The sequence below is a fragment of the Haliaeetus albicilla genome, chromosome 14, assembly GCF_947461875.1.
Source record: "Haliaeetus albicilla chromosome 14, bHalAlb1.1, whole genome shotgun sequence".
Taxonomy (NCBI): Eukaryota; Metazoa; Chordata; class Aves; order Accipitriformes; family Accipitridae; genus Haliaeetus; species Haliaeetus albicilla.
Genome location: NC_091496.1, coordinates 2891039 through 2916071, shown reverse-complemented (window position 1 = coordinate 2916071; position 25033 = coordinate 2891039). Strand labels below are relative to the sequence as shown.

General features: G+C 39.9%; 1 protein-coding gene across 2 annotated transcripts in view; it reads right to left on the bottom strand.

The window, feature by feature from the left end:
* Window positions 1-3772: 3772 nt before the first annotated feature.
* The window catches only part of CHCHD3 (coiled-coil-helix-coiled-coil-helix domain containing 3), a 155240-nt gene continuing 133979 nt past the window's right edge, over window positions 3773-25033 (bottom strand). Inside the window, exons 7-8 of one of the 2 annotated variants that reach the window (XM_069801535.1) lie at window positions 9798-9933; window positions 3773-4526 (exon numbers count right to left, since the gene is read on the bottom strand). In XM_069801535.1, the coding sequence (XP_069657636.1) occupies window positions 4500-4526; window positions 9798-9933 (163 nt within the window). In that variant the 3' untranslated portion in view covers window positions 3773-4499. The remainder of the gene's footprint in view (window positions 4527-9797; window positions 9934-25033) is intronic. The other variant, XM_069801536.1, reaches the window with a different exon arrangement.

Sequence of the window (25033 nt, the reverse complement as noted above, 5' to 3'; positions counted from 1 at the left end):
AGGAGCCCTGGCTCAGTGCCCCACGCTCTCTGGGAACCTGCCTGGCTCTTTCGCAATGACTTGAAGACCCAGGTCCTCTTCACGCCATGGCCCTCCTCTCACCATGTTCAGGATGTCTCCCTCTTCCTCGGGGAGATCTAGTTCCTTGGCTGGTGAGCGCAAGTTTGCATTGCAGTGACCGTTTTGCTGCCAGGCAGACTATGGAAGGGCACGGTACCTCTGCTGCGTATAGGTTTCTCTGGTGGGAATATCCTCAGCACAGTGCTGTGGGATCACCACCACACTGATGATCAAACTAGAGACGTACTTGCCTCCGGGCCCTATTTAATACCGCTCCCTCCCATGAGAAAAGCAGCTGGGAGCAAACAGGAAGGTGACTTGAGATGACAGACATTCCTCTCCAACACAGAGTTGAAAACAGCAGGGTGTTCACCCAGCAAAACCCAACGTGAACATCGCTGTCAACTTACCTCGCCTCCCCAAGCTTACTCCCTTTTCATTTTCCAGACCTCTACTTGAATTTTGCCTTGGGCTCTCAAGAGCCAGGGTCTGGTAGTCACTGCTCTCCTGAACTTCAGTGTAATTGGGTGCTTAGCCCTGAAAACAGCCCCCAGCTCTTCAAGGAAGAATCACTGTTCTTAAAAGCATGAAGACAAATGGTTTCATTAATGCTGATCGTGACCTGCAGAGGATTTTGTATGAAAGCATGTTAGAGCCTGAACACAGAAAGGACTCTCATGGCTGCAGGATGGAAGCCCACCTCGCGCATGCCCTCTCTTGCTCTCTCCTTCCACAGCCTCGTCTCTTGTGTCTTCAGCCAACTTCTGAAACAGTGTCAGCTCAACACAAACCTTTGCAAATTATGAACTGACCAGCTTACAAAGTTCACTCCTGCAGCCGTTTGCCTGCAAATGAGAAGACACCCAAATCTAAATCCTTATCTGATTTTAAGTGCCAACACCCACCTCTTGATCAAATAGGATTTACTATGGGCAGGTTAGCTGAAATGCGTTTTCAACTGGCATGGGACAAACACGGGATGATTTCTGGGTCCTGCAAATGAGATTCGGCACACGGGGCAAATGACTTCGCACCTCTCTGCTTTCTCTGTCCCTGCTATTTGGGAAGCAAGGCCGCCTCGCTCTGTCCCAGTGGTACCTACTGCGATGAATGGCTGGTTTTGGTTAGGGATCCCTAGGTGCTCATAGAGTAGAAAGATGCATATAAAGAAAACACTAGAAATAATTGGTTTGCCTTGCCCAAACCTGATCAGCATTCGCAGCTGAGGGGAAGACCTTGCAATAGCTTGCACAGAAGAATATTGTCTAGAATTTGTTATTTTGGAAAGCAAAACAAACAGGATAGGAAAGGGAAAGGCTCCCCCTCCTATCACTTCTTCAGCTTGAGAGATGACATGTAACTCCATCAGACAGAGTGCACCTAAAACTTTAGAGTCTCCCCAAAAGAGCACAGGATCTAAAAGAGAACAAAGCAGTGGCCATCTGAGCTGTAAAAGTTATCCCAACCTGTAGCCATCTCCACATTAAAACTAATCCCAAATATCTGCTTAAAACTGTAACATAGGGATATCCTAACAGGTGAAACGCCCCCCCTCAGCTCTGCAAGGTTATGTGATCTGTCTCAGACACACATGACTCCTGAGGAAATGAAGTCTATTATTTGAAAGAGTCTAACGCTGCTAAATTACATGAGAGTAGGATAGCAGTGATTATTTTGACACCATTGAAAGACTTGTGATTTGTTCCACAGACACTGAGCAAAGAACAATGAAAAGCTTTGATTTAGCTGTTACAATACTGCTTTTCCATTTAAAACCCTAGGTAAAACTGCCTTTTGGTTACAGCTGATCAGAGCTTGTGAATGACCAACAAGAACATCTGAAATTATTCTCTACCATGGGCAGAGAGTGTCATGCCTTCATCTATCATCCCTAGAGTATATCACGCCTATCACCCCTTCTGAGATCAGGATCCATTAAGCTGAGTTGAAATTCTCAGTTTGGCCGTGAGCAATCTTAGAGCGATCTGGTTATTTCTGAGAAGGAGGGAGACCTCCCCACAGGTTTTCCATTCTAAAAAAAGAGAAAAATGAGAAACTTCAAAGATTTTCATCTTGAAATGGAGCTACAAGGTAAGCCTTGGCTGAAGAACATTGTCCAGAACAGACTAGACCCAGTATTTTTTTTTTTTTATGGTACCCCAGTACCATAAACAGTAAGCTGCTCCTCTTGCTTCTGGTTCTTCAGATCCTATGAACCTTGCTTTTTTAAATATCATTAGTCCAGTTTCAAAACAAAAGATGGCCAATGTCTCTATTTTAGGCAGACCTACTGCTTCCTTGAGCAGAAATGTCCACCATCACCTCTCAACTCTGTTTTCAAAAGAACAGTGTCCTGCTGGATGTCCATAACAGCAAGTGGGGAGGAGGAAGAAGTGAAAGACTGATGAAAAGGACTAGGATGCAGGTACGCAGGAGGAGGGGTGGCGATGGCAGAAGAGGTGGCAAACTGAAGCTCACTCCAGAAATATTCAGAACTGCTGCTCTACTTTAAAGGCAAAAGTTGCCCACAACATGGACAGTTTTAAAGTCTGCACCGTTTGCCACAATCAGCATGCCCCAAGCTCAAGCAACACATGCTAGAGATGCCGCTACTTATGATACAGAAGATGTTTAAAGAACACAGCATCTCAAATGAAGCCCGAAACACAGTTGGAACAAAGCAAGCAAGACTGACTCCCCTTGCTCAAGGCTGTCAGGATGGGAAACCAATAAACATTTGGCAATAACAGAGACCTTCTTTCCCGACATAGCTCTTCTCCTGATTTTACAGAATCATCTGGCCTTAAAAACGTCTGCTTTTCCTCTATGCTGCATTTTGCTGCCAATTCTAAGTCTGGCAAGGATGGATCTGCCAACTTCTTGGCTCTCTGTTACAAAAGAGAACCTTAGAAAGGAGAATTTGTGAGTTAGCTGATTTGTAAACACTACAGCAAGTCACCACGTAAACATGTCGCTTATGTTCCTATTATTTCTGTCAAGCAGCTTACCTGGCACCTGACGCTGAACTCCAGGATATTCCTCTCCTACTGGTACTACAGTTGCTTCCCATGTAAAAAAGCCCAGCTTCTTTTTGTAGCATTAAAAAAAAATAAATCCTTAATTAAACAGTACTCACAAAGCATCTTGATAATTAGAATAGGAGAGTCACTGGGAATATTTTGAATATAAATGAGATCCACAGGTGCACTCGCAGTTGTACAGTAGGATGCAGTTCAAATGTAGCCAGTTAGAGAAACAGAACAGGTAAATAAATAGCAGAAGGCTCTAGACACATTGCTCATTTGACACTGTTACTATTACTACTGGGTAAAAAATATTTTCAAAGATTGCTTAGTAAGATGAATGCAGCAGTCGTTATCTGAACAAAAACAATTAAAGGAAACTGGGTACTTGCATAAAGATGCTTTGCAGTTTTGGGCACTGCATGCCCTTTCATTCACAAGTACTTGCCAAGAAAGGAAAGTCTGGTGGTGCATGAATCACAGCACACTATCACGTGGGATCCTTCTAGGTTGTGGTGATGGAAAACAGTTATACGTAAGTACCGTTCCTGAAACCAAGGTTGGTTATGCATAGAAGTCTATGCTTTAAAGCTTCAGCAATAACATCTGCTGGAAAAACATGATTGACACAGCAGAGGGAACACCATCCACCTCTAAGAAGTGGAGAGAGAGACAGACTGAAACATCAATCTTGTGCATAAAATATATTTATTGTTGGTACAGAGCGAGGCATATTCGTCAGTACTTGATAGGAGTGAGGAGCACAACAGAACCATTTCACGTAAACAAAGGCCATGTTACATCTTAAGTGTTGGATCATCAACATCATTCCAGCAGAAGGCCTGGAGAGAGACTTCATTAAGTTGCACAATTTGTGAAATAAGTTAAAGCACGATTTATGTCATTATACATTGTAAGTAAAACCTTAATATGAGCAACAATACAGGCTGTACAGTATGGAGCAGCGGCTGACTTGTTCAGAAAGTACCACCACATCCCGGCACACCAAGTGTTACATACCCATGCCTTTGACAGTGAGAAGTTTTTGAGGAGATTCTACACTGAAATAGCAGCATTTAAAGGATATTTCCCCTTTCTAAGGTCAGTGAAAAGTTCTTTTCTTTTCCTTCCTTCAATCACCAATAAGTGGATTTTACTACGACTGAACAGTATCTTCGGATGTATGATTTCTGATGTAATAAGATACAGGTCTTGGCTTTTCAAATGGTCACACTGATTGAGCCGTGATGGCTGCTGCTCTTGAAATGGCTCTTCCAGTTCTTCTCTTTATTGGTCTGCCCTGTAAATGGGCTGTCGTATCATTCTTGTAAATGGGCTGTCATATCATTCTTGGGAAAAAATGCTCTTCTGCTGAAATTAGAGTTGATGGTCTTGTGCTTGATTTGGACAATGCCTTTATCCTCCTCTCCCAAGCATGCTCTGCTAAGAAAATGGTCGGGGGGAGGGAAAGAGAAAGGGAGAAACACGTATTTCAGTAACCCAAAGTTATTCCAGAGACTCCCTGAAGTTTGGCTACAATTCCCTCCTAGGATTTGCAATTTTTTAAAGAAAAATATAGAAAAAGTAACATTGTCAACATACACATCACCACAGAGACAAGTCACAGAAGCAGAACGAAGCTATTTGAGGACTCAACAAGCCAGCCATTTGGAGGCCTGGAGAGTTGCAGTAATGATTCCTTTTCATCCATCCTAATGCTATCATGGCTCTAGTGCTATGGCTATTAAGGAAATTAAAATGTCTGACCTTACAATAAGATGAATCCCGTTCCCAACAATTACATACTCGAGGAAATATATCCTGAAGTCATACTACACTAAGTATCTCCCCTACCTACCTCCTTCCTGTGTTCTGAGTCATAATCAAAATCTCGACAGTCTGAACACGTTGCACTGACCTTGCGCTTCATTAATCACCTCCTGTGCACAGTCAGGCCACCAAGAGCTAAAAGTATAGATCTGTCAAGTAGTCTAAGAGTTATTCCTCCTGCCTCACCAGAGAGCTCTTCCATCAAGGTCTTGACTCTTCAGAGAGGTCCTGGCCTCTACCATGAAAATGCAGACTTGCGAGGACAGTATGTAGGGCCCTACTAAGAACCTCCTACTGCCATGATCTAGAAATAAAGGGTCTGCAGAAAAGAGCACATGTATGGATACTACTTGTCTCGATCAGTAAGGAGAACAGAAAGTGGGATTTAATAGGACACTGACAGGCTAGGCAGTAAAAGCATGCTGGAGGCCATCTATGTTCACTGGAGGACTATGATGTTGACCAAGGCAATCTATTGTTCTTGCCTAAAAAATCCATAAAACGGGGAAGACAGTAATTATGAGTCTCCTTGTAAGAAATGGTAGGAAGGGATCTGATAATTTTTAGGGCTTATGTCAGGAGCAAGCCCAAATGTAAATCTTGAAATCTTACAGGAGACCTACAAACAGCTGAATCAAGTATTTGAGCAGCAGTATCCGTCCAGACAGGGCACATTGTCTCCAGAATGCGTGGTAGAGAAGTACACGGTGACAAAATAAAAAGAGTTGGTTTTATGCTCCCTAGGTGCTATTACAGACAAAAATAAGGGAAACTTTTATTAGTTAACAAAATCTGCAATCTCAGTTTGACAGCATCCCCAACGGAGATTTCTGTAAAACTGATGAAGGCTACTTTACCTGGAAGACTTTTTGCAGTGGTATTACAGAAACTTGCTCAAAGCCATCGCTGGGCTGAATATTAACTTTACGTAAATTTAACACGGCATAAGTTACCGTAGGAAATTCCCCAAAGATCTGAAAAATTGTGTTACTTTTCTTTTATTTAGTGTCCTAAGGAAAAAAATCACAGGTATTTGTTCATCACACTCATATTTCTGCCCACAAAATTTCATCTTCAGACAAATGGGAGTGTTCCACGGCTTGCTTTGGTTTTGTCTACATTTGGGGTTTTTTTTAATGTTCTTTACTGACTCTTGCCATTTAACATTGCCTATGAATTTACTTCATGTATTTAAATTTTTTTTTCTTGTGTTTTTTTTCATTACACCAAAGTAGGTGTGAAGGGAACCTGGTCTGACTCTTCCATAACAAACTTCCTTCGATCAAAGTAGGGTTAAATGCTGGCCATAAAAGACAACGCCTTTTTATTGCATTTCAGTTCAGTGTTTCCAGCTACACTAATTTTACATATTTTTCTATTAGATTGGAAGATGGTATCTAGTAAAAATACTGGAGGATGAGGCTAAAATAATGGTTTTGTTCTGACTAGGATGCATGATTAAGGACCACTCTATCCTACAAATTAAAATAATGGTTACAACAAGGCTGAAGAGACTGAAGGATAACATTTTGTAGCCAGGCTGTCAGACACCAGCAGCTGTTGGTATCATTCTTTGAAGTACTTTCAAATCTCACCTGCCTGCAGAGACTTGCATCCCTCTGAAATTCAATGGCCTAATAGGAAACTCTTGCACAGACTTCATTAAGCTATAGTCTAGTTGTGTTTCCATATAGGAATTAGGACTCCCTGTAGCCCAGGAGAAAAAAAAAAAAAAAAAAAAAAAAGAAAAAGGAAAAAAAAGGGTATTTTAACAGCCACCTTGTCCGTATCAGTGGACAGCAGACTAGCATAAGTGATTAAAATGCCACTGGACGGTCCGTATTAGTGCAGTGACTGGCCTGGCTGGAGTTACTTCAGCAGTAGGAGCACAAATACATCCCACAGACAATCCCAATATCTTCCCCTTAATGGCTCCATTAAGTAAGTTTTTCTCTCCGTTACTATTATAATAAAATGCAAACATCAATAATAGAGTTTAATTTATCTCACTAGCTTCTCATGACTTTGGGAAAAGATGTAAAGTGAAGATACAACAGTGTGTCAAACTCCTCTGAATTAACAGCTCTCTGGGCTTTTCTAACAAGGGGAGAAAAGGACAGATAGAGACATGAGATTACAGACAGGATGAGAAATAAGGAGCATACAGAAGAGAGGGTGAGATAATTATAAGCAAGATAGGAAAGAAAGAGGAGTCAATAAATTCAATTTATGAAAAGCACAGAGTGTGCTCAGCCTGAGCACAAGTGCCCAGACTCACCGCCAGGAAATCGGATTAGTTAACTTATTTGGTTTTCAATATCTTGGTCTATTCCCTCTAGCAAATTTTCTTCTTTGTTTGTTTCTTGTAGCCAGTGTCAGTTAACTTTTTCATTTCTGAATCTGCTATTTATCCCACTCTTCTGTCTCCCAACCAAGCACAAACAGTAGGTAATTTTGAAGTATTTTATAACAGCATTTAGCAATTATTTCAAAGTAACTGTTGTCTGGACTTCTGGGCAATCAGCGAGTAAAAATAATTACAATTACAGCTGCAACACATGGAGGATGAGCTATAGAGGACTGATGTTCACCATGAAAAACAATTTTTTTCCTGCTTGCAAGTATTTCCATCATAAAAGGCTTCTCTTTCTCTGTTATCATAAGAGAGAAACCTCTGAATTCTCATCTTGAAGCATGTGTGAAAGGGAATAAGAAACATTTAGGAAACACTTTTAACTACTTGACAGGCTTGGTTGAAGATCTTCAACAAAAAAGGTGTTTAAAAGGGTGTTTAAACTTAATGCTCATATTTATGCCATTTCCTTTTCCTGCACCTTCTGAACATGAATTAATTCATCCTTATCATAGTCTTCTGAATAAATTCCTATCAGATACAAACTTTAGTTATAGCTTAAACATGTATAAGTAATTAATCTAAATTTTTTAGTTACTTTAAAAAATAATACAAAATTATAAATACAGTAAATCAGTGTTCCAGATGATGCAAGCCACAGTGAAAATCTAGTCCACTACATCACAACCTAGTATTACTCACTAGCCTTTTTTCTAAAATGTCTCTAACCCACCCATGGCCCAGTACCTTCAGCTTGGATTTTGGAATACAAAAATCACGCTGAAGGAAAACTTAGAAGAAATATAGACACCAATTATTGTTTGTCACAATAGGAATTAACGAAAAAAATTGCAATTCAGTTTGAAGAAAAAAAAATCCAGTTCAAAAGATCATGGGGAACTGTACAACTTAGGGAAGAAGGGGATGAGCAAAATTTCCTAGCTGGAGCCATAGCCCAAGGAAGGCACCTGGACAAAGCTGGTTGCACTTCTCATGCTCGGGTGTCTGAGCATGGCTCAACCATCTTTCCAAAATTAATAAAGTGTCAGTAGCTTTATGAAAGAAAGCCTCAGGCTAGGACATCAGGAAAAAATTTCATGAGCAGGGAGATCTGGCAGGCTGTAGAGTTTTTAAGGAAATGAAGGAGCTCAGGGGCTTGGTGCATTAACAAGGGGGCAGGAGGACATATCGACAGAGGAGATATCAAAGGAGGTGATTCTGAAAGGGACAGGGTGATCTCACTGACTTTTATTTTTTCATCACATGGATGCTCTTTAAAGTTTTCACTGATGATGACAATGTTTAATATCATAGAGTTTAATATCATGTTTAATATCATAGAGCTGCCCGGACAGCCAAATTGTCCTCACCCTGCAGCGTTCAGAGAACAGCCACACTACAGCTGTTAGCTGCAGTTGTCTTCCAGGACTGCCAATCCAGTCTGCCTGTGCAAAAAGGAGCACGCTAGCTGTATAAATAAAGAATTAACAATAACAGCACCGCACAAATGTATTAAGCGCTACGGGCTGAGGAACACCTTTAGCTGCCACGCAACCATTGCCTCCTACCACGTCTTACATGGCACTAGACCATGAGCAGTGTTAACTCCAGCAAGATCTTCAGTAATACCAGGGCAAGACTGCACCAGTGTAACAGCAAAAAGATCACTGAGAATGATCACAGACAAAGTCTTTTCTGTACTACTTTTCTATACAGGCAGAATTAACTCAAGTGAAAATGATTATTGTTATCAAATACTAGACGTGCTTGTCAGGTCTCTGCTAACACACTAGAGCATGCATTTTCACATGTTCAAATACTAACTCATAGATTTTAGCAAAAATAAAGATCAACAGACTTATTTAAGCACTTTTTACATATACTACATACGTGGTCTATAAACACATTTCCAACTGGCTTCTTTAAGAACACAACTGGGGTCAATATATGCATCTCTATATTTGAAAGACGTAAGCTGATGAAAAAGGATAATATTTAGAAATTTTAGCTTCTTCTAACTGCAAGCTGTACATATTACTGTCATTTTCCCTTATGCTGCACTAATAAAGCATAAAGGTTTTAATCTACAGTAACAACCCATACCCCAGAAAACTGGACAAGAGGAGGACAAGACCAGGTAAAGGGCAGCATTAGACTCTCCAAGTACGTAACATAAAAGAAATGAAGACTTCCAACTGGTGAGCAATCTAGTTTGAGACATCCATTCATCTATCATATTTATGACAAATAGTACCACGTAGTTTAATCCCCTTGTTTTACTGCTAAAACTGCAGATACCAGGAAACATCTGCTGACAGTGACAGCTACTACACTGAACAACAGATTCCCAAGGGAAGAGATGGAAACCCTGGCATTTAAATGAATTGCAAGTGGACTCCACAGAGCCTGTGAGAACATACATATTGGGAACTGTACTGCTTTAGCATGTAAGGAGGACTAATTGGATAATCCGATAATCTTCCTCTCTTCTTCATTCCATCGTTATTTTGGTAGCAATATTTCTAACTCACCTGTTTGGCATGATTGACACAACGCAGGTACTGGCTAGCCAGGGCAGAGCAGCTGAGGGTCTCCTGAGCGTGTTGCCGATAACACTGTAGAATTTTATCCTGAAGATCAGCGCAGATTGGATGAGACTCATATCGCCTAGGGAAAGAGAAAGGAACTTTTTGGTTTCCTTCTCAAAAAGATTTCAGGAAAGATGCAAATCTTTTTTTTAATTATCTTTTTTAAAGAAGTAAACTAAATAATAGAAGTGAAGGAAAACATTTTAAAGTTATAAAGAAAGGCTGTTTCTAGACCTAGTTGGGTTATAAAGTGGTAACATCAGATGCAAACATCAACATGAGCCGCAAAAGTTTGGCTATTAGGACCACAAGTGTCCTCCTGATCCAGTACTCAGGTTCCAGCTGGCAGAGAAAATTTAACATCCAACTTCATATGAGCACACACCTTCAACTGAAGATCCCAGCAATGACGAAGCACAGCTGACCTCACCTACGTTAGAAAAACAGTCACAGAACCACAGGAAAGCTTCATTGCTGTATAGCCCTATGACCATATAGTCTTGCTACTCATTAAATATTGTTCCTGCATAAAAGTGAAATCACCCATTGGGCTGACCTCGAGAATATAAAAACCCTGCTACCATCAGCGAATTACACAACCTACTTTTGCTGATCTGATGACAGCCTCTATTTTTGGCGCATCCTCCTTCCCATCACCTCAATTCTAATCCCGATGCCAGATGTGCAAGTTATTTAGGATTTTTTTCTATTTTCTTTACTGTATGGATTCATTACTCTTGCCATCTTTTTGGCTGATGCAATACACTTTTTGCCTTCAACGGAAGCTAAAGGAAGGGAAGCTTCTTTAGTCTGTCCTGTAAAATCCAATCTCTTTTGGACAAAAATCTTGTCATTTGCATTAATTTATAAAATGTTATCCACACTGATAGTGTGACAGAAGTAGAATAGGAATACAATACTTCCCTATTTCAAAAGAGGGTTGGCAAAATGTTTCAGAGATGAAATGTCCATTGAAATGTTAAGCTAACTGGACATTTACTTTACAAATACTTTTTAAGGTACTCATTTCCATAAGAAACCATCAAATCACAGTTAAACTCCTTTCACACCAAAGATAAAATATTTCAACGGTAGAAAAAAAACCACATGAAAATTTAGAAAACCATTTACAGTTCATACGCCTTGAAAACAACCATTTGCTTTATGTGTGTGAACTGTATACTTATCACATCTTCCCACTTACCCTACCAGGAAAGCCTGACAGCGGCTGCTCTAACATCCATTCCAGCCCACGTTATTTTTAGTTCAATAAGGTCGTAAAAAATCTGAGACTTGTCAGCCGCAGTATCCTCAGATGAATATTCTGTTCCTTCTTATTTTGCTCATTGGCCAAGGCAGATCTTTGTTTTACTACAGTCAGAAAGTGAAACACAAAGCACAATGCCGTTCCTGAGGGGAACTGACTTCTTGGCAATCACTCAAGACGTAATACCAAAACCCCCGAATGTTAAGTCACCTTGATTTTACAGTATGTACCTATATAAAACATCCCTCTTACTCTTTTCATTCATTACCATGCATCTGTGAAATGCCTAAAACAGAATTTAAATGCAGTCCCAGGTGCTTACACACTTTATGATCTGAAAGTTCAAACTTCTGTAGACTCTTAAGGATGAGGATTTTCCCTTAATCCCCCCTCTGCTGATATCAGCAAGCACTTCAAAAGCGTGTTAGGCATCAAAATGTATGACCATAAACTGCTGCACACCAACTGATTATGGCAAGGTCTGTGTCGGGATGGAGTACAAGAGGAAGCACCACGTACGCTCTTTGTAGATGTAAGACTCACAGCGGCGATGATTTAGGTCCAACTAAACCAGAGCTCATTTTAAATGCCTGAAACCCTGGTCTGGATTGATAAACCAATACAATAGACCATGAGTTAACAAAAAATACACACAGTAAACCTAGCTGTGCCTTTATTCACAAGTGATTTTAAAGTGACTGCTTATATAAAGGTGAAAAGTGAAGGAAATGGGCTGCTGTACACTTGCTACATAAATTCTGTAAATGTATTTACAGCCATTTCAACAGGGGTACTCTAACCCACATTGAGGAGCTTTTCTGATTGCTTTTTTCCCTGAGCCATGCCAGTAGTGACCGTTCAAAGTCCATGTATTATCCCTTATTTGAATGCTTCAATGGACTCTTTACATTGCCAACCGTATCAGAGCCCTGTAAGACACGTCGCCTCCTACCCCCAGTTACTTGTTTTCATACTATGACTTTTTCACTGGTGATTTTTCAAAATGTCCTCTCAGCCCATTGCCTGTCCTTCCAGACACTGCAGACCTGATGTGGGTAAATAGTAACAGGGCCACTTCCTTCAAGTCAACAAAGTCCATTTTCTTGGATTAATCTGTTGAAGGAGAGCACTGTCTCCGAATTGATCTGCTGTGCTTGTTATGCTACCCTAATGCACCATTTGCACTTTTGGGAAAACGCTAAATGAGATTACTGTCTAACATTAGATGGCCATAAACCACGTGCTGCAGGAAAGAAGGATGCATCGTGCATTATGGTAACCCCACCAAAGGGTTTGCGATTGATTTCTGTTTGTTTGGTGATGGAGGACAGGACTCTCAGATGGATGGTCAGAAACAGCCAACAGCAAGGAAATTCCTCAAAAGGGAAATGAATTACGTCCCTCACAGAGAACTTCTCTAAAGTTCCTATCAAAATGGGTCATTTTACAGAAGCATTTAAGGGTCTGTAAGGCTTGACTGAAGACAAAGCTTGTAAGAAAAGGTAAACAGCGCAAAACCAGTAATTACGTGGAATCTGTAGTGAAAATGTGGAGATTTTAAATACCTGACTGGATAAAGCAACCTGGTCTGGTCCCAGAGCTAACCCTGCTTCGAGCAGGAGGTCCCTTCCCTGAACGATCCCATGTCCTGTGAGAGAGATCTGTATTTTGGGACATGTGGCAGGGAAAGTGTCCTACCATCTTATTTATTTGTTTATTTAATCACTTAGGAATTTCACAACTAAACTGAAGGAAAACCACACACCGTAGTAGCGAGCCAGGACTGCCAGGGAACGCTGACAGATCTCCACCTCCATTCAGTGCAACTCAATAACTACTTTACAGAATCAACACACATGAAATCTAAAATGCCTTTCTTAGCAAAAGTCAATATGAACAGCAGTCTGATCTGCACCGCGCACCACATGGCACGCTAGTAACGACGTGTTTTTATTAAGTTTACAATTACTTGATCTGCTTTCGCTTTCCCAGCTGCTCCTCAAGCACCTCACATGCTAGCAGAGTGTTTCGATGTGCTGGAATAAACCTCTGAGGGAGCCACGCACCCACCTTTTCCATCAAGCTGATGCACCGCAATCTCATAAAGGTAATAGGATGAAGACACAAAAGAAAATGAGAGACAGTTTTAAAAAGAAATCTTCTATGCTAAAGCATGAAGAGAAAATTTAATGAAGGTAACTTTGTACTCATCTAGCCTCTCTCAAAGAGCATATCTTACTGTACTCCTGGGGGCGTCGAGAAAGGAGCCCCTTCGTGGCATTCAAACAAAATGTCTGCTAAAGAGGAAATTTGAAATCACCACAGTAAGCTTTACAAGTTTTGTGATAAAACTGACATTCTGACTGAAGGAATCTGAATTGCTGATGAGTCTCCAACTGTGCAGGTATCTGGCATAATCCCACCAGATCAGGACTTCAGGCAATTGTCATAAAATATGGGAAAAAAAAATAGCAACAGAAAACGCGCACGCATTACAAAAAATAGTGCCATTAGATGGCCAGAAGTATCCAGGGCTTAATTTTATTCCTCATTAAAATGCTGACACCTATCAAAAGTATCTGGTTTTATTTGTGTAACCCTTGGCATCTAAGGCTACCTCCATACTACTAAATAAAACAGACTAGAGATGATCCTCTGGGTCCGAGGCCAAGCACCACGATACAGCACAACCTGCATCTCTTAAGTGTAAAATCTGGCCTTCCCCTGCAAACAAGCAGCTCAGCACATCCAAATCCAAACTGCAAACTAGGGATGGTCTCCAGCATGTGCTGTCCCCCCAGCCATGCCCCGTGTTGTCCAGGGAAGTCTTAGCTCCAAAACAAAACCCTATAAACAAATCTGCTACCAATTAGACCCAACAGACCAGCACAGCAGGGCACTGGAGATGATGTCCTGACCTGTTTTATTTACTCCTACCGATGCAGGAGAGGAGCCACGTTGTGACCAGACCCCAATTGGGCTAGGTAGCATGCAAAGGAAAAAAAAAAAAGAAAAAGAAAGGAGGATGTTTCTTTTCTCAGCATGCTTATAATGCACATAAAGATAAGAAACAACAACTTGATGGTGAAACAAAAGGAAACTGAGGCAATCTGGACTCTTGCGATAGGCAGCCCGCTAAGTATACCAACAGCCTAATTGTTTTAAAGTGTTTTATGAGCAACCGATGGGATTTTTAGAGGGATTTATGGGAAGTTAATCAATTAACGTTGTCTACGTCTAGCAGAAATTCCTTCCAAGAAACAGAGAAACTTGACGCTTGTTTGGAAACTGGATGAGTGAGGGATGGAAGGTGGCACCGTGAGTGTTTCAGAAAGTATATAGGGAATTGGCAACAGCAGGGAAGCAGAAATGGGACATACAGGGCTTCAAAAGCGAAGATGTGCGACTTGTGCGTCCAACTGAAGGGGAAGCCAGTGGCAGGATGAAAGGAGATGATGTGCACGTGGGGTAGGACGTGATCTGCAGCACTGCTTTCAATAGACATCATCAGGGTAAGATTTCACTTCTCATGGCCAGGGGGCAAGCAAAAATAATACAAAAAATGTTGCGGTAACTGGGAGCCGGAATTGTGATGGATTTAGCTGAGCAGATGGACAAGAAAGGCCATATTTGAGATATTTTGCATAGAGTCATCAAGAGCAAAACGTAAGCCTAGCTGAGAAGACCTAGAGAGAAACAGCAGCAAGACAGTAGTATTTTCCATCATGACACAAAAAGGTGGTGGTGAGGGGGTTATTCTTTTTCTAAGATTACCTCATCCAAAAAGAGCCACTTCCAACAGCATCTCTGCTGAGTGAATTTGCAGGACTTGTTTATAGTATAGAAAATAGTTGCAAAACAGATAACAGGCGAAAAAAGACAAAAGGGCATATGGTAATGAAGGTCCTTACTGCTGCACCATTATTTTTAGTTTTAAATTAATTTACTCTTTATATTAAATTAGTTTTAAAAATTGTCTTCGCACATTAAGTAGGTGATGACTTGAAAGTGCATTATGAAACATGTAAAGCACAAACCAAATGGTTATGTTCTTCTAAAAATCATTTGGAAGTAAAACCACAGATCTGATTTCTGAATATCTACAACTGAAGTTATGAAGCAGTCCATAATCAGACTGTGCCCACACAGAGCCCTCAAAATTACCGTGTGGGAAGTGCTGCCAGCAAAAGATCAAGTACTGCAGAGTTGATTCTTGCTTTTATTTACACATGACTACATAGTGTGACTTTTCCAAAAAGTGTAAAAGAAAGAATTTGCCTAACGAATCTGATGAAATGGTGGAAGAGAATCACAGCTGATTCTGCTCTACAACTGAGAATGCTAAATGTGTGTAGTAATACTAAATAAGTGACTTACGCAGAAGTCAGAATACAACTTACTCCACCTGCTGATGTATGTATCTTCTGTGCTACTAGCTGGTGATCAAGTCCAGTGTTAATATTGCCCATGTTATTCTTAGATTCTTTCACCTAAAATCCCAGCACTGACAAAAACATAGGCAAATGTTTGTCATCCCCTCTCATTTATTTCATCTCTCACCAGACCTCTTAAAAGCAAATAAAAATCTATTTCAAACATTCTGACCTTTGAAATTTAGGGACGGAGATGAGAAAAGGAGGAAAGATACATTCCAGCATATTCACACACTCACACTGCTTGAAGACAGACGTTTAACTATGCCTAGAGAGTACTAAGTCAAGTTCAGTACGTTGACAAAAACCTGGTTTAACAATGAAGACTGGCAGACAGTACTATTGACCTTTATAGATGCAGCTTTTTTTTTTTTTTTTTTTTTTTTTTTACCTAGTGAATGTTTCCCACCTGGTAAAACACCTGGTATGTTGGTAGGATACCGGTTCAGCTTTTAGCATAGCAAAGTGGAAACCACTCCCTGTAGCGCAACACATTATTTTATAGGCATACAGGGAGGAAAGAGCATCTCTAAGATTAACAGAGAGAATTTACGATCTCAAATCTGGCAAAGCACATAAATACGAGCAGAACTTCAAGAAGTGAGTAATTCTGCATTTGCATGTGCCGAGTTATGCACAGTCTTAAACCCCTTGTTGGGCTGGGACTTAGAACAGGAAGAAATCAGGATGAGGATCAGAAAAGATTTCCCAGTTGTGAATCCTAATTAGATCGATGAACTAGTTGCCAAGGTAAGTCTTCAGACTCTTAGGACATTACATTAGGACTAGATCTCTTCAGCCTAGAGAAAGACAATTGCAAGTGAACATGAGATGGATCTGTGAAATTATCAATGGCATACGGAAGAAAGGCAGCCAGTGAGGTTTTCTAGCAGTAGATCTACAACAAAAAAATAATTCAAGCCTTTTCCAAACAACACGTAATGAAAAGCTGGTAATTGGTGCTAGAGGATACTGGGGTTAGCATAAGCACATTTGGGTTCAAAAGATAATTACACAGTAATGTAAGAGAAGTCCGTCAAGAGATTATAAGCAAAAATACAATGTTTGGCTCAGGAAAACCCCACTCCACTACTTGTTTGAAGGTAAAATGATATCACTGTGTAATTCCCCTATTTTTACAGCGTTCCTTAAATACCCACTCCTAGCCATTGCCCAACAAGCTAGGGGGACCTCTGATCTGACTGCTTATACTCTAAATAGCTTGACAAGCAAGTCGTCAAATGAAAGAAAACAAGACTCTCATCCTCCTTGACAGACAAAATTAGATTGAATACTTTTATTTAAATTGATATGAATTGACTTCTATTATCCCAAAACACTATTTGTTTATAAAATTTCCCTCCCTGAAAAAAAGAACAAACCCCCCCTTAAAATACAAAGTACACCAACATATTATTATACAAATGTACCTTACACACAGCTGGTCCTTGCAGCTGCAAAGGGAACCACATGTTGGAATTACCCAAATTTAGGATGCACATTTTTTTTAGCTTAAGGCACAGTTTTTATTGAATACCGGGATACTAAAATAAACAATCACATGGATGACAATGATACAAATTTTAGCCTTCTAACAGGGGCATGCATGCCTTTACAGTGTAGGAAAGATAGCATAGTAGCTACAATCTTTACTCAGAAGAAACTCTGGAAGGAGGGAGCAGTTTTATCTACATGGAGTATATTGTATCCATGTAATGTACCTACATGCTATATATACCATAAAAAGAACTTCTTGTTCTTGCACTGATCAAAACCGGTTCCTATCTTTGGCAAGGTAAGAGAGGAAGAACGATCATGTCGGACATACATAAGTCTGTCCAACCGTTCGACAGAACAAAACCCAAACCAATCCTACCACAAGAGTCAAAGCTGCTCAGTCGGAATTGAGCAAACCCCTCCACTTTCATGCATACGTGATCAGCATATCAACGCTTGCATTTCAAGCCTCATAATGTAAATTCAGATCACAAATTATTTTTAGAGTTTGCATGTGGCATCACTTGAGCTCTGTCTCATTACTCCGCCCCAAAAATTATTTAATGAAGACTGGCAAGATTCCACTCGCTCAGCTGTTTATGAGCAGACAAGTCAAAGATCACCAGAGCAAACAACACCAGGTGGTGCCATTTCTTACTATTAGGACTTCTGGGGGGATTTTTGGCACTACGGAGGTTTAGGCTGCAGCAAGGGAATCGCCGTTGTCTTCAGATCTAGCTAGAGCTCATGGGAAGGTAGATCTAAGTCTTCGGGAACTTTAATTGATGCTTTGGCTGACATTTCTCATAGAAGTGCCTGATGCCAGTGGTTTGGAACCATTGCTGTTCCAGGACTACTTGGGTGTATTAACTAGCATTACATACTGTGTAAAAATACAATATAATATTTTTCATTTTTAAAGGAAAAATTAATTTTGCAACAGTTTGAAACCTTCTTCTATATGAAGATGGCAAAAAAAAAATTTATCCACTTCAATGGTTATTTTATCCATTTTAATTTTATTCCAGTCCGTACATTAAATTTTCCACAGTAATGTTATATCACTGTGTAAAGCGCACACACACACAAAAAGAATATAGAGAGACCTAAACAAAGACCAAAAGCCCAAATGAGCAGCATAAACCAAATACACAACAGCATACCATGTTATAGATTTATTACTGCCACTTATTTCCCAAGAGCTATACAACACACTTCAGGCTTTGTAAACACATGAGTAACATGATCATCCCAAAATCGCGGTAATAAAATCTTCACAGCACTTTACACTACTACGCTACAACAACAGCTTCCCCTTGATATAGGTGCTATATAATGTGTTCTAATAAGGAGACACATTTCTCATCTATAGCAAAGGTCAACTACCGCACTCAATGTGAAGCACCACAAGACACTAACTCGTGGCACATTATTATCCAAATATTACTCTCTAGAGCAATATATGTTTAACTATTTTCTTCAACCATAAAAGGCCCCAAAGCCTGTTACTGATCACAAAAATAAGAGATATTATGAGTAGAAGTAGCGTACAGAAAAAGCAATCAACAGTTAAACACTTCAAGCATCCCTGCTCCCGTGGGTGGTGATTACTAGAGGGAACTGAAGGTTGCAATCTTAAGAGATAGCAGAATAAATGCCAATTTTTCATTTGGGCATGAAGTTATTTAACAAAAAAGGCTTGGATTCACTCTGATAAGCTACAAAGGCTACGTGCACTTCCCCAGGTCTTGCACTGGGCTGTGGCAAGCCACCCTTTTCATAAAATATAATCAGCTGGGCTGCAACAACAATAATGTGTTAGCCAAGACACACAAAGAGTAATAATCGCTCTGTGAACATGCTGATAATAGGTGGGTACTGGACCTTGCTATAATGTATCTTAGTTTTAACGTGCTTGTACAATGTGTTATAGATATATTAAAACATAATGCCCTCAATATCCCTTTTAGCATCCTAGTAAGGAAAATGCACCTATCACCATGAACAAATCATGAACTAGACTTGGAGAGATGAGTTGTAAAGCACAACATTCAAGTTTTTTTGATTATTGTCATTATTTTAAAATTATTTTTTACTTCATAGTTTTTTAACTGCCTACTGGTGGATGTTTCCCTGAGACTGTTATAAGACATGATGGTACCTGGAAAGCAGTTTAACACCAGAAGGTAGAGGGTATTGCAGGGAAACATCATTGCCAACTCACAAAGATCTTGCAAAGGTCTCTCCTTACCCATTTGCTGTGTGCTGGCAGCATTAATTAGACACTGGGTTATTTAACAGAACTTCAGTTTGATCCAAGAAAATCATTCTGATGCCTTGTGTTTTATAACCTTATCACATATGATTTTTAAGTTGCTATTTTTTTGCCAAGGTCTTCAGGTAGTTTGGTAGTGGAATGCTTTTAAGTTAAAGTATCTCAAGTTTGACAAACTTTAGATCAACCACTAAAATTTTTTCCAGTTAGGTCATGCCCCTTGATTTCAGCTGGTTCTCACTGAAGTTTTACTGCTAATTCCTGCTAACTGAATAATTCAACTTGCTCCTGCTGTGGCACATCTCGTTACAAAGGATGGTACTAGGCTAAGAGAAAGAAAATAATTCTTCTTGCCATCTACAGATGAAAACTGGTGATCTCTGCCATCATGCTGGGATTTGGTTTTGTTTTTAAGGGGTCTAAATATAACACAGTCTGAAATAGCCCTTACAGGAGAATGGTAACAATTTAGGGCAAAATACCTCAGTGACAGAAATGGTAACAGAAACAGCATTTTTTTCTGAAGACCTTTCCTCCTCCTCCTCCTCCTAGTATCACTTCTGCAAGAAGGTAAAATTTAGATGACCTCTTTCAATTCATGGCACAAACAAAAACCATCTCTTTTGGGGGTACTGCCTATACAAAATGACAGGATTTTATCATGCTCATCCCACTTTGTGGGAAAGGTGAGTTCACTTGAGAGGTAACGTGGTAGCGAGTGCAAGCACCCTACCAAAGGTACAGAGAGCTGAGAGACAATAATGAACATAATTACAGTTAGTTATTGTTTGGTCTACTTGCAGCCTTATTTTATAATGCTACTGCCAGCAGAGCTATTTTATGTGATGTCTTTTTCATGCAGCAACCTTTTCATAAATCAAAGCAAAAGCAATACTAGGCAGTTTCTCCTGCAGCCTGTTTGACAATAAAAGTTAACACTGAACCCTGGCTGTTATCAATCTTCATAAATGTGTCCATGATATAGCAAGCCTGTTCCATATTACATCAAGTCTGTTACTAATGCATGCATAGGAGCAACCCAGTGGCTTAATGGATCTCCTAAATGGCTTGAAACTGGGATCTGTGTTAAGTGACAAGGAAAGTTTTAAAGAAATAACTGCTTTTCTCATTTCTTTCAATATACGGTAAAATGATTACACTTTACAGTGCGTCTAGCTTGAGAAATGTATCTTGTACTACAATAGGAATTTTTGCACACAAAATAGAGAACCCAGGAAAATGCGTATCATGTTCAAGAAACTATAGTAAGAAGTGCAAATTATCAGTGTTTCGGTAGTTCCTGTTAGCAGAGATCTGTGTGACTAAGGTTTTTTATAGTCAAGCACTGAACTCAAAATCTGACAGAATTAACAAACTTGTTTCAGTAGTACACACATCCTCTTAAGGAGGAGAAGGGGGAATGCCTGATCTGTATCAATTTGGATATTATCTGAAAACAATTAGCTTACAATGCATATCCAGAACAAGAGGGTGATGGTGGCGTTTGACCTTCATACATCTGTACTGCAAGGATCCAGAAAGCAGCACTGACTTTATCTGCCTAAACATGAAGTTTACCAGGTACTGAGGAACTTGAAGACAACTTCTGCCCCATGCAGCATCATGCTATGCAACCAGAGAGGAGTAACAAGTCTCCAGGTTTAAAATAAATAGAACCTGGGACAGAGCCATTCCATAGATTAGCTTTATCCTTAATAAATGCTCTTGAAAAGCCACCAATACCGCTTTTGTAGACTGTCCAGAAGAATATCTGCAATTTCTCTACCTAAAGGAGCCAAAATATTTAGCAGAGAAGAGCTCGTGAACTGGATTCATTTGACACTGGATTTATCTATAAAGAACTTGTTTTTAAAATCTACATTGGCCACACTGACTGCACCTTTTTATTGAGAGGGTTATAACAATTTTTTGGCCAAAGTACTGTGTCTACTCAAGGCAAAGGGAAAAGAATATATGTGATGGAAGAAAGGGGACTGCATTTCATCAGCCCATGCAAGAGCAAGATTTCACTAACAGTAAAGCAGTGTAGACAGAGAGGTAGTCTATTACACACGGATCTATAAAGCCTGTCTCGCAAAACCTTTCGATCCTGATCTTCTTTTGCTTCCAGTAATGCATACGGCACAGTGCAGCATTTGCTATGGAATATTATCCGTCTTAACACACCCTTGACAGGGGAGTCCATCTTTATAAAGTTTATAGCCATAGACATGGCACTCGAGTGCTCTCTGTAAAGATACACATATTAGTTTTATCTACTTTGTTCAGTTCCTTTCCCCAGGCTTAAATGTGTGCTTTAAATGTTCCGGGACTATACTTTGATTTTATATTGCAGGCAGATAAATGGGAAGGCAGAGGACTGTGAGAGAGAGTGCATCTTTATTTTTTTTTTAAACATTGACAAGTTTTCCAATTTCAGTTATAGATCCTCTATAGAGGCACGTAGCACTTGAATTGACAAAACCCACTAACACTTAACTGCTCCATAAACAGTAATGGGGAAAAATTTCTCCTACTGAACAGTTTTGTGTCTTCTTATGTTCTTTTAGGATTAGAAGGTGGTGTGCTTTTCATGCTTCTAAGTGTGCAGCATGGAACATAAATATCAGGTCACATGTATACAAGTTAAAATGTTTTAAAATGCCAAAGCAAATAAAAAATATTTAGGAAATCCCCTCTTCAAAAATAGCAAGAAAAGAGTTTTGGTTTGCTTAAGAATGAAGCTTATGCTCAAGAAAATCTGAAAATGCATTATCGGTCATTGTAAAAGCCTTTAAAAAATTGGTTAGGACATTTCATGACCAATATATGCATTTTCTCCTATACTTGTCAGGACTCATGCTTTAAAAATGCAGTGATAACCACTGAAAGAATCAAAAAGCACTTCAGAAAATAATTTAGCATTTTGCATTGAGGAGTACTGCGAATAACAGGGCAAAATTTAAAAGAACATACAGGCAGAACGTCAGGAAAAAAATTCCTGTAAAGGACATGCATTAAATAACAGCATAGTATTTGAAGGGAAATAAATAAAACTTGACTTTTCTGCTAGGGAGACAGACTATCTTCTTGGACCTGAGTACTTCTAACTAACATGGCTAACGCTTAGCTCCACGGCTAACATGGCACAGTAACACACTATTCAATGTCTAAAGGCAATGGGTTCATTTCCTACAAGCCATTAGATGTAGAGCCCTGGTACAATTAGTATTTTGCAGTCTATGGATCAGAGCTTCGGTCTCCTACAACAAGGCAGGTGTAATACTCTGTGCACAGTGCGCGTACAGTCACACCAGTCGGTCTGTGAGTAGCGGCAGAGCTACCTTCTGGTCACGTAACTGTTGTACAGTTGTGGTTAGAGATGCCCGTTACGGCAGCTTGCTGGAAATTTCAAGCTAAAAAGAGAAAGAAATTTTTTTCAAGACTTGTACCTTCTGGGAAATAATTTCAAAATGGTCATATTCATAAAAGGCAACTGCTGTCTAAAATTCAGTTATCTGAATGTCAAATTTCCTCTGATCACAGAAGAATAATTGATAAACTATGTAAGTTTGAGGGTAGAAAGAACTAGTAATGCTCATGAGAGCAGGATTCGTGCCACTCCCCTGCTCAAAGCTCTATGAAAATGTACATTCTGGTGCCCCGCTCAACTCCTGGAGAATGGAACTGCTTAAGAAACCAAATCATATTTAAAAAAAAAAATAATTATCTTATGCTGGAAGTGCTACTGACAGGACCAACAAAGAAAGCAAAATATCACTGCTTGATTTGAGTTAAGATGGAAAACAAGTTTGGGGACCATTATAATCTCTTACCTGTAAAAGAGACCCAAACCAACTATATACTCTATTAGGAAGAACAGCCTATAAAGTTTGTGTAAAAAATGGCAGTCATTAACCACTTAATTCTAGACTCGGATTCAGCACATATTACCCCACTGACCTCAGTCAAGTCCCATGACCTTAAGGGATAACTCTATGCGCTCATGTTACATCTATACAGGTCCTTTCACCATTTTTATTACAGAAGCATGTAGATGGACTAATTAAAGCTAAATTTACATTAGGCAGGCAATTTGTTAGGTGTTCTAATACATAAAAAAGCATAAATCCTAGGCAAACTTATAAAGGCTTCTCTGTGATCCCACATCCATGTAGCATACGTGTTGCCAACTGCCTGCTGCACAATTTTGCTCTATTCAACCAAAAATTAGAGTTAATCAAGTGCAACCTGGCACAATTTCACTCAGTTGTTTGAGCCTGCTAGCAGCACAGAATGACAGAAAAAAAATGAACGTCCTCCTTTATCAAAACAGAGGAGCGCCGCTCACGACATGATAATCCTTTGCCACCTCCCAGGTACCACCCTCCCAGATGCCAACAACTGCAGCAGCCCCTTCTCCAGATGTTGCCAGCTCCAGCTCTGCACTCTGCGTTGCCAATATCTGCAATGGGCTGAGACACAAACATGTGGGGACCAGCATAAAATAAATGCAATCTGGTTCTGGTACCAGCAGCATTTCTGCTGTTTGGATGTTTTGGGAACGAGGACTTCATTTTAAAAATGTAAATGAAACAGCAACAGGTTGCTGGGTGAGTGTTGGAAGATACGGAGATGCTCGTCGAACACTCCAGGCCTGATGGATACATTTTGCTGAAACCCTGACTGCTAACCAAAGTCCAAACCTGATTGAGATTCATCTTAATTTAGACTGTCCTAAGCAAACAGGAAGATAAAAAGCAATACTGGAAGAGAAACTGCAATTAAAAGTGCAGCTCTGCTCAGAGAAGGAGCTATTAGAGCATACCTGTTCTCTGCATGCCTAACATCTGACCTATTTCCCATAGTAGAAAAAATAAATTAAATATTTTTTATACTGTTTAGACTTTTTATACTATTTTACCTTTTAGCTACAGAGTAAGGTAGGGGCAATATACCTGCCAATGCCACAATTTTCAAGTCCAGTAATAGTTTTTGCTACCAGCAATTGAAAAGTTTTACTTTTGAACTAATCTCATGTGAACTAAGAGGCACCAAGACAGCTTAACTACTTTATAAGACATCTGAATACTATTTTTACAAACCTTATTTTCTGAGTATGACAGCTCTTTGCAACAAAGCATATGATTTGATATTATTCCCTAATGATTTGATATTATTTCCCCAAATGTTTAATGTATACGTTGGCTTTACAACTGTGATTTCACTTAGATGGAGTCTAACCAGAATGACTGTGGTTTATTTTTTTCCCTGATTTAGCCGAACACTACTGGAAGGGAGGAAAAAAAAGGGAAGAACTGGTTAATTACAAGTAGCAGCAAATGAGCTGTAATGGAGGTGTTATGAATGTAAATCAGTGACGCCTGATGCAGCAACAGCAGCATCTGTGCATGCAGCTTGCAAAGTAATGAGATTGTGCTGATGTACTGGCATCCTGCTTTGATCACTTCATCTTGGTCAAGAGCTCTGATGGGAAAACTAAGGTCGGTGGCACTGACCTCCCTTCCTGCAGCTTGCACATGCACAAATATTAGCGACTGATCAAGGATTGCTTTCTTTCCACCCCATGATTTCGGAACGGATGGTTACATAGTTGGGGGCCTTCACTAAACAGATAGCACAAGCTCCTGCAACATGAAGTGTCATGTTCTAACATGTAGAGGTAATTGGCAATTCATTCTTCACC